The following is a 13,558-nucleotide window of genomic DNA, read 5'->3' on the forward strand; positions in this document are numbered from 1 at the left end:
AGGCCTTGATTTCTGCCAGGCCACCACCTGATGCCAAGAGTTCTACCATAGTACCACCCTACTACTATGGTTTCTGACCCCAATCTCTTACCGACTACGATCCTTCTGACCTTCGTCACCTACTGCGGTCCTTCCGACCTCCATCGCCAAACAACGGTCTTTTTGACCCCTATCTCCTGCCGACTACGATCCTTTTGACCTCTGTCGCTGACTATGTTTTTTTTTTTACCTCTAATCTATCGAGTATAATCCTGTAGACCAAACAAACATGTCTATATTGATTATTGTAACTCCCACCATATAATAAACTCTATATGATGTACATTTGTGACATCAAGCCAAGGCCTTCTCCCAAGTAAGAGACTCATTTGTAATCGACTAAAAATACTAGTTGATTCATTCAAACTGGGCCAAGCCCGATGATTTTTCCCCCTTTTTAGGGGTTTCCACATAAAAACTCTGGTGTCTCTTATGAACGCTACTCCCTCTCTCTTATCAGCTTGTGTGCTGGATGTTAAACTTCATATTTCTCTACCGCCACAAATATTCTAGGACGCAACAATAACCAAAATCCTAGTGTTTCTTCTATAAAGCCCTTGCGATCTTAGCGTAGTGTGATTCATAAGACCTAGAAAGTTTAAAATTACCTATGGAGACCGAAGTAGTTGAATCTCACTCAAAAAGCCTTTAGCCTCTAATTGTTGGCCCATCGGCGCAATCCTAAAGTTTAGCCTCTCGTCGTCGGCTCGTCACTCATAGGGCACGCAAAGGAGAGAGTTCTCCCAGTCCCAGCCGTCTCCAATCCTCTGAGTAGTCATGAACTTATGCAATAGAATTAGGGCAGCTTCACGAAAACTTTATATAGCTCGATACGCTCGACTTTGAGGCTGTTAAGGAGTTGAACTCGAGCTAGGTCTCACGATTCAGCTTAGCTCAGTTACACCTCTAACAACGACAATCAACGGTGACCGATAACAACACACCAGCTTGCGATGAAAAAATGAAAACAAAATTCAACTAAAATTGTAGGAATTTAAAATACATAAAAGATGTGCGAGTTAGAAAAAAATATTTTATTTTATGTTTTCATCAAATCAATCACTTTTTGAAATCCCCTGTCTTCTTTTTATTTATGGTGTCAAAATGAATTTTCGGGTCGGGTTTGGATCCAACTCGAAAATGACCCGCAATTATTTTACAAGAAATGAACCCATCCCGCATCTAGAAATGAGTCAGAAATCTAAACTCGGACTGGACCTGGTCTCGGATGCAAAGTAGGTGAGCGAGGGTTGGCTATGGGGTTCAGAGCAAGGGCGAGGTGGGCAACGCGCGTGAGTGCGCAAGGATGGCGATGGGGTCAAATGCGGGGGCAGGGGGTGAGGCCGGTCACATGCAAGGCCCATGAGGCAACTCGCAGGTGCACGGATGCGGGACATAGGTTTGACACGTGCGTGACACGGTGCGGCAGGAATGCAGGACATGGGAGGAACGTAGTGTGTGTTGGGTTGGGGTTGTGGGATTCGGGTCACATTCAGGTTTTCAGATCAACTCGAATCCGACCTGATCTAAAAGTTGGTTAGGTCATTGAACACAAACCACTCATTTTTCGAACAAATTGGCCCGAATCCTAAATTTTTTAGATGATGACCAGATTAAATTTTGAGCCCACTAACAGCCCCAAAATAAACAAGAACAACTTAACCCGGCCCAGATACCGGCTCGCTGCCTCTCTCTCTCTCTCTCTCTCTCTCGATTCCTCAGCGATCTCCGGCGAGGGTTTTTATATTTGTTCTTTTTACAAATTTTTGCTCCGGTGGCTTTTCGCTTGCGTTCAAAAGCACAGGTCACCCCATCATCTCCGAACCAGTTTAGGTTCACTAATCTTCTGTTCGACTGAGAAATTAGCTGCTACTTCCTTCTTCCCTCGATGACATTGCATCTCTCTGCTGCGCTTTCCTTCGCCCTTCCGGTGCTACCTCCTTGCGATCGCTCGAGATAAAAGGATCATGTATGCTTTTGAAATGTTTTTCTTTTATTGTTTCTGTTTTGGCATCTCACAGTTTGTTTATTCTGTGACTTCTTTTTTTGCATTTTCTGTAATTAGTTTTCTGCTGTTTTTTTTTTCTTTCGATCTGCCATTGATTTATGGTTTTTTTTCACGACGAGATGCATTTGTACCTCTTTTAGACATGCATTTGAGCGTTCTTTCTCACGAGCTTGTTTGTGGCATTGTTACTTCGCTTTTCTCTCTTGTTTCTCGGTGAAATGGTGACTGATAATTTTTCTTTTTTGGGAAACCCGATTGGGAGCGTGATTTACTTCACTGATTGCCTTCTCTGAGCTACCATTGCTATGGTTACTGCAATCAAAAAGTTTATCTTTGTTGTAGCCTCGCCGTAATGATAGCTTCTTTCTCTGACATTTTTTTGCTGTTGTTTTCCTTTATGAATGTGCTGCTGTTGTTTTCGTTGTTTACCATAAGATTTAGCTATAGTTGACCATAGTGTGGATGCTGGTTATATTCTTCTAGCTTTGCCGCGCATAAAAGCTTTTTTGGATGCTTTGGCATGTTCAACGATAACCATCACCACTACTCATTATTGTATAGTTCAACAATCTTTTATGCTGTGCTAACAATGTTGCTACCATAAAGATAGAATTTTAGAGTTTTGGAACTATTTTAGTATCTAATCTCTTATGTATTCAGTCTCGCCAAGACGCCAACTGCATAAGCAGTGAAAGCTCTGCAAGTTGATGAGGAGGAGATGTTCTCAGGAAGTTTTGGGGTACTATCATTGTGCCTTAGGCACCGCTGCATTGTGCTTCGATTCCAGGCCTTCTCAGCTGCCTCCTCTCACACTAGTAGTAGCAGGGATAGCAATAGCTCCAAGAAGGAACTATTATTGACAGAAGAGGCTGCAACAAGGTTGGACGCTTATCGAGAACTTCAGAACCTTAATTTTAAATCTGCTGCCAAGATTCTCTTCACAAAACCTCCCAAGGGGAAGAAGTTTGGGCAAGTCTCTCACTTTTGCTTCAATTGCTTTAAGCGAATACAATGGTTAATATTTTGGAATACTTGATTGGATTCACCATGAATGCAGGCTCGACTTCCACCTTGTGCAGCTTTTCTTTGCTTGCTTGCCTTCTTTAGGTATTCATTTGGCTTATATCAACTTCTTTTCATAAAGTTGGAATTACAAAATGTCAACTTAAAATTGACATGTTTTTTTTTTCCTTTTTTTAACAGCGGTTTATTTGGTGGCTCAATATGCACGCTCTGAAATTAGAAGAATGGAGGCGGTAAAGCTGCGTTTCAATCTATGTTTTGTTCTTGTCTTATCTAAGTCATGGCAAATTGTTTGGTGCTTCTTCAAATTCTTTAACATGCTTCTAATTATATATATCTAGGTAAAAAACAAGAAGGAATTATTTTCTTAAAGCCCTATTTGCATCCAATTCATTATTGATCATATTCATGGTCAAGAGCCAGTTTTTCCTAATTTTTCCAATCAGTTTTTAAAGTTTGTGCGCTTTATTCTGTTAGCAATCTATATCTCAAATATGTTAGCGGGCATACGAATCACTTTGTGGCTAGATGAAGCAGAAAATGCTTCTCAGTTACCAAGAATAATTTCCATGGGCCTATGGTAAGCTCAACTAGCAGATGAGCTCATTGTGAGAGCATGATGTTAAGATAATTGCTATTTGCATGCTTTATATTTTTGCAACTTGTATAGTTTTGATGATTCCAAATATTATTGTTCAAATGTGTAGTTATCTCCTAACAATTTTAGAAAATTTATATTTGCTCTTGTGTGTACTAATATTTCAGGAAAATCAAACTCCAGACTACGAAGACTTCAAATAAAATTCAGCATGAGATACTTTGTGAAATAAATTTTAAACTACCAATTCACCCCCCCTCCCCCTCTTGGTAGCCTTGGGACACTAACTTAGGTTTAACAACCTATTTACTAGACTCAACACATGAATGTTGTAAAAATAAGTAAAAGAGAACGAATCTTGAATGGGAAGATTAATAGTGTTGGGATGCATTGGTTGCAACCGCAACAATTCATGAGGGGATTAGGAGGAGAGGTGAAAACCTCTTGCAAGAGTAGTGGTAGAGGATAGAGGAGTGCAAGATCATAGAATAGATTAGGAAGAAAAAAAAAAAGCCAGAGGGTGATGGGAAATATGAGAACATTATGGGTGAGAGGAAGTGTAGAAGAATGATGTTGGAAAAGAGTATGGGGAAAAGTAGGAGAGAAGAGGGGCGTTTGTTGTTGTTGACTTGTGAGTGGCGTTGGGAGAGTAAGAGATAAATATTTGTACATTTTGTTCATTAAATGATGAATATATTTATGTCTCAAACATACATATCAATAGCTCACGATATTGCCCATAATGTGGCGACTGGCGAGATGCACCTTAGCGTTATTCTTGTTGCAAGGTGTGGACTGTGGAGTGTTAAAAAATGCATGTTATTTGCACTATTGATGAGCTATAGCATAATGCACATTGATCTTGTGATGTGTGCTACTTTATTTCTCTATTTTATTGCTAATATTATTTAATTTCTATTCTTAATTAATATTAGTTTTTTATTGGAATTTTAATCTCTTGCTTATGATAACCCTCACGCACGCTGAAGATGACAACTCCTCTTTTCACCCTCTTTGCAAACATTGTCTTTACCTCCACTTTGTAGTCTCGTGGGATGGATTCACCTCATATTCACTCGTTTACTCTCGGAATGGTGACTTCTCTTCGCTCGCACTCTCTGCCATTTGGAGTAGAGACAACTTCTTATAAGGGCGAGGATTCTTCCTTGCTCTTAAACTCTCAGGACAACAATTGAAGAATGATGTGAATTCTTTCTCTTTGCGAATTTCAAAACTATCATACGTTCTTAATTAAGTCTAGCATAAACTACTCGTCTTCCTCTTTGCTTGGCACTAACTTTCCTCTTTGCTTAGAGAGATTATTACGTGTGGAGTCCGGACATAGAGAATCGTTCAATTTTGTGATTGTGAACAGTAAAATTGCAGCTACTATTCACCACAGTGCTTTTACTATTCACCACAGTGCTTTTACTGTTCACAGTCATAAAATCGAACAGTTCTCTATGTCCGGACTCTGCACGTAATAGTCTCTCCTTTGCTTAACATTCATGATTTGTCCTTCTTTGTGATGTGATACAAACATGAATTGCAAGGAATTAGGAAAATTGCAAGGAATTAGGAAAATTGTTGTAGAGCTTGCCACTTTAAGGTTAATGTATCAAAAGATTTTATTTTTGGAATTCTCAATTGTAATTTGCTTTGACATGCGATTACAAGCTAGGGTAACAATACAATTAAAATAGTAATCAAGAGTAAAGTAAAACTAGCTATGCCGTAACAAGAATTCACAAATTAATATCTAGAACATGCACTTTGAGTTTCCTTCACTCATTTTCTTTATGGCTTAGCGGAAGAAGAAGCTTAGCACTATTGACGATGCCACAAAAAGAAAGAGGGAGCTTACGATACCATCCAGAGGAAATCTAGCCGGAGTTGGAGGAGTAGGTGGACGATGTAGAAGTTGCCACTGGAATTGAAGATTGTTGTCGTCGATGGCGTCCGTCAAGGAGAAAAGTATTCTATCGATGTATTCTTCCATGGTAGAATCAATGCCCAAATTGATGTCAAAGAAAGGCGAGTTCAATACATCAATTCATTCTTGAGAGTCGAATACGAATCCGTGATCTACATCCAGATCAGCCGTGCATGGTAAGAAATGAACCAAATGGTGATGAATCTTCTTCCTTGGTTAGTATGTGAAGCAAGAGAGGAGGGAGGCAATGGGGGAATAGGGGTTCGGGAATTTCGGCTAGGGCTAGTAGTTTAGGGGGAGGGGGCCGGCAGTTTAGAAGTTTTAATGGGTGAATTTATTGAGGTGGGGGAATTAATTGGGGAGAGGAAAAGGCAAGGGAGGGGCCGACCAAGAGAGAGACAAAGAGGGGTCCAAGTGGATTGTATGTGGACCCAAGCAATAAATTAGATTGGAGATTTAAATCTGAAATTAATTTCATATTTGTACTGATTTAGGGGAGTTTCCTAATTTAGGGATTGTTGAGTTGGAAATAATTTAAAATTCAAATCTTCTTGAATTTGAATTAAAAAAAAGGAAAGATCTTCGCAAATTAGAATTACCTAAATTAGGAAAGCATTCATTGCCAATTGAAGGAGGGGTCTTGGGTTGGGTGGCAAGGTCGGCGGCTATGCTGGGTGGAGGGCCGACGGTTTAAGGTGGAAGGGATGGTTGGCCGGTGGGATTGAGGTGGTGGTTGGGATAGGGTGAGGGAGGTCGACAGTGTGTGGTGGAGGTGGAGGGAAGGGAAGTCGGCGGTTGGGTTTGGATGATGGACCGGCGGCTTGATGGGATGAGGGCGGAATCTGGCGGGTATGAAGTGGGGAAGATGATGAAACATGCGGCTTGGTGAGGAGAATTAGGAGGGAATAAGAAAATGGAAGAAAATCGAGAGCCTGGACTCCTCTGGCGGCTGTTGGGTAATGCTTGGCCCTCTCTTAGAGTTCTTTCTTCTCTCGAAAGCTCTCAAGAAAACAAAAGACAGAAATATAAATTTTTTAATTAATCATCATCTAATACAATAGAGAGTGCCCTTATATATAGGCCTTAACATAACAAAAGAAAGGACTAAGGTGCCCTCCGAGCTACAACATTGAGCTAACTACTCATAGGGGTAAAATAGGAAATACTGAAATATAAAATAAAACAATACATAGAATGCATAAAAAATAAAGGCTCATAATCGTAGCTGTCGATCTATGATGCCTCCTCTGATAAATGCGTCAGAACCTTCTGCTGATGTCCCCATCACTTTGCATGTGTGTTTACTATGTCTTTCTTTCTGCTTGACTCATTTTTATTATGTGTATATATTTTTTGGTTTGATCTAATTTGATTTAAAACTTCAGCCTAGTTTTATCTTTTTTTGGTTTGCAAAACTATAATATAATTATTTTATGAAGATTTTAGTCACATTATTTCACAATTTCATTCATTAGTTACATAAAAAAGAAAATATTCAAATTAGGCCAAACTTTTGGAAAAGTTCCTATACTCTTTTGGTAAGAAAACAACATGTAAGGTCTGTGGAATATTTGTTGTGGTATAATTATAAATGAAGAAATTACTCGTCATAAATAACATTTGATTGGGGGTTATAAAAATGCTAGAGATAGTGATAACTACCCTCCATATGTAAAATATGAAATTCGTTAAGTGTATGAACAAAGAGTTGAAAGATCAAATCAATGAAATGCCATATGATATGGATGAAGGAAGTGATTTTGACATGATGGGTGAGGACATTACAGGTTTTAGGCCATTAAAGTTGTACCATAAATCAAAACCAAGTAGTCCTGGTCAAAATTTAACATGTTTTCCATGGTTAAAGAATTGAAGGCTGACGGACTGTTGGATATATTTTAACTTAAATCCATGAAGCGGTGAAGTAACGAAATGGTAAAATGCAAAAGAAAAGAAATGAATACTATCGGGAAGGAGATGAGGGAATGATTAGTTTAAGTGTTTTGCTAATAGTCGCATAATATGGGTATTGGTATTCCCATCAATACATTTAAATATGATAACTCTTTGATATTGGTGGAGGCATTTGGACAAATTGGTCATAGAATGAAAACCCTAAGCTATCATGAGGTGTGGGTTCCGTACTTGAACAATGAGCTACAACACATTTAACAATTATTGCAACTTCACAAATAATGTTATTTTAAATATGATTGTTCTCTTTTGGTTGATGGTTGGACACCTCATAATGAAAAAACATTAGTGAACTTTTTGAGTAATTGTCTAACAACATTTATAAAGGTGGTTGATGCTAGCTTGAATTCAAACAATGCCATATAAATGTTTGAATTGTTGAGTAAGTATATTGAAGAGATTGAATCACATTGCATTGTTCAAGTTGTTACTGGTAATACCGTAGGCAATATTGTAGCAGTTAAGTGGCTCACTACATGGTCACACTGCATTGTAGTTATTATGGTTACCCTTTATATATTTATTTCAAATGGTTTAGTGCGATAAAGGCTTGTTGTTGTTGTTGTTATACATGGTTTAGTTATTTTTGTTGATTGGTTTGTAATATTATTGTGGGAAAATTATTGATGGAGAAGTATTTTTTTTTCATAATAGCCTCGTATGTAATAATTATATTATCGTCAAATTCCAACTCTTTATCATCTTCTAAATATTCTTCAATTATAACGTTTATTTTAACTCCCATATAAATTAACATTAGATTCAATGTAATATAAATTTTCATTCATTTCATCATCAAATGCATGCCTTTATTTTCAATTTTAAATATTTTACTATTTTTTGTTATTATCCATTCATCATTAGAAAATATATTATTAAAAACCAAATGATTTATTTCATCATTAGTTATTCGTCTCTATAATTTGAAGTGTTTCTCTTTTAATTTTTTATTAAATATAACACAAACATTCAACCTTGTTCATTCGTCTATAGCTAATTTGTTTATTTTCTTTGCATAATAGAATAAAGTATATATATTATTAATAATAATATATAATAATAAATTATAAAACATAACTATAATGAGGCGTTGCCTCGAAACATCTTGAGGAGTTAAGCTTCAAGGCGTGTGCCTCATTCAAAAAAAATGTAAGCCGCAATGGCACCAATGCGGCTTAAGCCTTGAGGCGCTCGTTGTGCGCCTCAGTTTGACTTAAGCCTCAAGGCATGAGTCTCGAACAATTTTTTTAAAACATGCTTGTCACTTTATGTCTTGTGCAGTTTTTGGTTTCATATGTATGCCAATTTGTTACTTTATAATTCAATAGAAAGTTAATTTGTTATTTTTAATATATTATTTGGGTATTATATAAAAAATCAGTTGTAACCTTTATTTTGGGTTTGAGACTTATGCCTCAAAACATATTGAGGCCTCAATATACCCAATTGCACAATTTTAAACATTGTTTCTGATTAAGCTGGCTTGCTGAGTTGAGTGATGGCCTACTGAAACTCAAGCTTTGATTACCATCTTAATACCACTTGCTTGTGAGCAAGTTGCCAAACCAAGTTTTGACTAGGCACACTTGCATCTCTAGGTACAGGTGACGGTACACTCAAAGGTTAGCAGCTCAAATTCAATTGAAGGGTTTATTAGAAAACGATTTTGGTAGAAATTTTTAAACAAGTGTCTGTATTCAAATTTTTCTTTGAATCTATTATGGTTCTGCTTAAAATTGTGTCATAAAATAAGATTCTAAGGAAACTACCCAAAATTTTTATCTAAAGTGACAAGCTATAACTTGTGAATACTTAATTTCAAGTTTTCCACAAAAAATTAATTGCACATCGAAAAGTTTATTGTATGATGTTTATGCAATATTTTCCCAATTTTGTGCCTCTTGATCCAGTAAAATTGAAGGAGATGTTGAATAATTAACATGCCTTACAACAGGAGCTTTGTGAAAGTTTGCGGGAGCAGTAATGAACTGTGTGGTTGTCCAGGAATTGAAGTGGCATGGAAAAGAATGCAAGAAATGGTTTTGTTACACAATTTTTAGTATCTTTAAATCCAGAAGTCTTGGCTTAGAAATACAATCGTAGCTTGAATTTTTTATAGCATGGAAAGGATTATATATTCCGAGTAACAATGCTGGTTCATTGGATTAATTAGAGTTTTCACATGCTCGCTTGATTAAGAGTTCACTGTCTTGGGTATTATTTCCAAGGAATTTGGCCCCAGAATGCGAATCAAGTCTTCTTTTCCTAACATCTCATCCTATACTCCCCATTCACAATGCTCAATTCCACACCAAGCCTGATCCTGGATAAACTTCTAATAAACTCATTCAACCTGTAAAGTTTTCAAGTAAATTGGAGCATTTGGCAAATGGCAGTGTAGTTGTAGCTCTAGTATCATTCTCCAGAATGGTCAAACTATTGATGGAGCCATTGTATTTTTTTTGGATTTTTGGGTCAATTAAAGGCAAAATCACATAGATATTACATACTGATTGGAAACACTTGTAGATCTCAAGTATTTCCCATCAATCATCGGAAAACAATGAGAATTCTCCACAAAAATCCACACAAAACCACGAAACAGTAGATAATTTGTATTATTTGATGAAAGGGAAATGGAAAATACCAAGATACAATTGATCCTCTTTTCAAGATGAGGATCTTGCTCTCCCAAATCTCTAGACGCCGCTAGAGCCCAAATAAACTAAGAGATCTCAAATTTCAGCCAAATTCAAGATGCCCTAACCATAGGAAAACAAATTATTTAATACATAGAAATCAAAAGGAAATCCCTAAACAGTCCCTACATTCAAATTTCCCTCCTAACTCCCCTCAAAAATCCTTCCTAAATAGCTCACGCGCGCTCGGGTGTGCGTTCGGCGCGTACAGGAGGCGGACATTTCCGCCTCTTATCGCGTAAGCTGGTCCGATCGGACCGGTCTAACACATACATTAGCATCAAACACAAGAACTCTTGTTTAATAGCCTAAACTCCTAACCAACATATCAAGATGAGCTGCGTGAGCTATTGTACATTCTTTTTTACATTGTATGAATCCCTGAAGTCCAAAATTGTCACATTTAAAGCAAGGTCTGGCTCTACGTGTTAACTTGCATGAAATGGTGAGTGTAACAATTATATGTCTTGATGACCTTTAATCATTATTGTCTTTTTGGTCTCCTCAAGAAAGGAAAGCCCATTCAGTGATTGTTTCAGTTAGCTTTCATCGAGTTTTTTATGTTAGCTAGAAAGAAAATGCATCATTGTTCAATATTTATTAGCATCAACGTAAGTGGCATATTTCTATCAAACAAATCTGACTTTGAATTGGAATTTGCGGTACCATACCTTAGAAAATTGGTTTTGTTGGTTAAGCAGGGCTAATAAGATCTCAGTGAATGACTAAGTCTTTGTCCCATACAGATTTCTTATTGCTTCTTGAAGTGACTTTCTAATTACTTCTTGAAATGATTTTCTTGTATAAAAAAATTATTTTTTGTAATAAAAAACTGCTTTACGAAGCAGGAAGAAAGCTGTCCTAAACGAAACCTAAATCTAATCAACCTTGATAGTCTGATCAACTGTAGCAGGTTTCTTGAGATACTGTACTCGTTCATTATATCAGCCAAAGTGCTTGCTAAAAACGTTCCCATTCACTATGCAATCTTTATCTGAAAGCCTTTCTTAGCTGAAATCATATTATACTTTTTATTCATTGTATTTTGGTAACATTTATATTTTGTCTTCAAATAAAAAAAAGCTAATCTGCTCTTCCTGCAGTGTAGTTCTATTTTCAGGTTCATCCTTCTTCACTTCTCAGATTTGATAATTAAATAATGTTCTACTTACTGGTTTAAGAATGGATATTATCTTAGATTATTCTTCTTATCTGATCTATCTGATCTGTCGTGAGATTCTTTACTCGCTGTATGCATGACATGGTCATTTTGCCCTTCTAAGTTGCGGAGAGTAAGGCTTCATTTGGGACGGTTTTTTTATTGCTTTTTAAAGTAGTTTTTAGTAAAATTTTAATTTTTATACTGAAAAGCTGCTTAAAGAAGTAGCAAGAAAGTCATCCCAAACAAAGCCTAATATTTCAAACATGCTGTTTCAGGAAGTAGAAAAGAAAAAGAAGGAAACGGAGGAGAAAGAAAGAGTGAAAGATGCTGAAGTGACCCCTACAAAAGAAGAACCAAACAAAGAGCTATCAGAGGTGAAGACTAGGCTTGATGCATTGGAGGAAGCTGTGAAAGAGATAGTTGATGAGAAAAGAAAAATCATTGATACTGAGCCAAACAGTACTAAAAATGCTAGAAATGTAAAGCTTGAATCCGCTGTCAAGAACTCTGAAAATCAAAATGAAGCCGAAGGTGTCGGCGGCTCGAGTTCGAACATTCAAAATGGCAAATTTCAACATAAAGATGCAGAGATTAGTTGGACCTCGACTACAGGAGCTAATAAATGAAAGGAACATTTACACACATACCACTTTATTTCATGCTATTTATATATTTAAAACTCAAAACATTAATATTACATGACTATCATCCATATACAACTTTAATATAAAATATATTACTCATACAATTCATTTTTATCATTCACACCATGCTATAAACTTTAATATTTTATTCCATGCACTCAAATTTGTTCTATGGATGGTAGTCTTGTAATATTAATATTTTGAGTATTAGATACGTAAATAGCATGAAATAAATTGCAGAAGGTTTTGGTGACCTGACTACAGGTACTAATAAATGAAATTGCAGAGGGGTTCATCTCCATCTATGCGTTCATGCATTGACTTGATAATCACCTTAAGCAAATGGTCATCTAAAGGTATAGCCAGCCCTGAAAGTCCTTCATTTCTTTCCATTATGGCTTTTGTTTAAGCATATACTAAATGCTTAATGCCACAAATTTGCCTGTTAAGTATTTAGCTGGTTCATGTAGGCCATTTTTTACTTGTTTCATGATTGTAGGATGAACAAAATGAGAATTTGAATGATAAAGCTCACTATGATTTTGTTGCAGATTTTATTTCTTCTCATCTGTTATATGTTGAATGAATGATTTGGATCATGTCACTACCTCTAGTTTTCTTATCTTGATGCATACTACAACAATAAGTTTTTCTCTCACTTTGTGCGGTCAGTTATATGAATCATTTTGCTTCATTGTCATGTTAAAAGTCAAATTCTTATCTAAATTTAATAAATAAAAATTATTTCTAATATTTTCCAAGTTTTTTTAGATCTACCTCTATGATTTATAATATAAGTAAAATCTTGATGCATACCAGAGTAGCTCAAAAACTTCTCAAAATGGGCAATGTCAAATGTTTTTTCTTAGGCCATCTCCAATCAAATGCTAAACTAGCATTTGTCGTCGGCAAACTGCTTCACCCAAACACGAAAACTTGCTCTATTCTTATGATGTGAACATTGACTCAATATTGGCTTCACTGTTCACAAACTTTATATTTTTTTTCAGTTGAAAAAAGAATATACACAGCATATTTTTTTCGATGTTATGAAATGGAGTTTGGTTGTAGATGAGTTATTGTATTTTGAAATAAAAGATGAATTTTTTGGTTGGAGATGCCCTTACAACCTAACACATCCTCTCTTCATCTACTACGCTCAAATTCCCTCTCTTGAAGTTGCTCTAGCATAAATAACACTTAAAAATCTCAAGGAGCAATATTTATAAATAAAAGAATACATAATTATAAAAATTATCCTAATAAATAAAAATTATCTCAAATGTCTTGCAAAACAAATATAAATTCTCTCTCATATTATTCTCTCCCAAACCACCTAAACCAAATCTCAATCAGAGTTCACAATACTTGTTTGAATAGACCTATTTAGAGATTTAAATTTCATATATCATCTAACACTCATGAATGGACATATTATTATTATTCTTATTATAAACATAAATATGCAATATTGATTA

General features: G+C 36.2%; 1 protein-coding gene across 1 annotated transcript; it reads left to right on the top strand.

Moving 5' to 3' along the window:
• Positions 1–1,693: 1,693 nt before the first annotated feature.
• On the top strand, positions 1,694–12,679 carry LOC110097839. Its single transcript, XM_020824446.2, has 5 exons — positions 1,694–2,008; positions 2,708–3,016; positions 3,105–3,154; positions 3,251–3,303; positions 11,712–12,679. Exons 2-5 carry the CDS (start codon positions 2,766–2,768, stop codon positions 12,060–12,062), a joined length of 705 nt encoding a protein of 234 aa, XP_020680105.1. The 5' UTR covers positions 1,694–2,008; positions 2,708–2,765; the 3' UTR covers positions 12,063–12,679.
• The last annotated feature ends 879 nt before the right edge of the window (positions 12,680–13,558 follow it).

This window comes from Dendrobium catenatum, unplaced genomic scaffold, assembly GCF_001605985.2.
Source record: "Dendrobium catenatum unplaced genomic scaffold, ASM160598v2 fragScaff_scaffold_574, whole genome shotgun sequence".
Classification (NCBI taxonomy): domain Eukaryota; kingdom Viridiplantae; phylum Streptophyta; class Magnoliopsida; order Asparagales; family Orchidaceae; genus Dendrobium; species Dendrobium catenatum.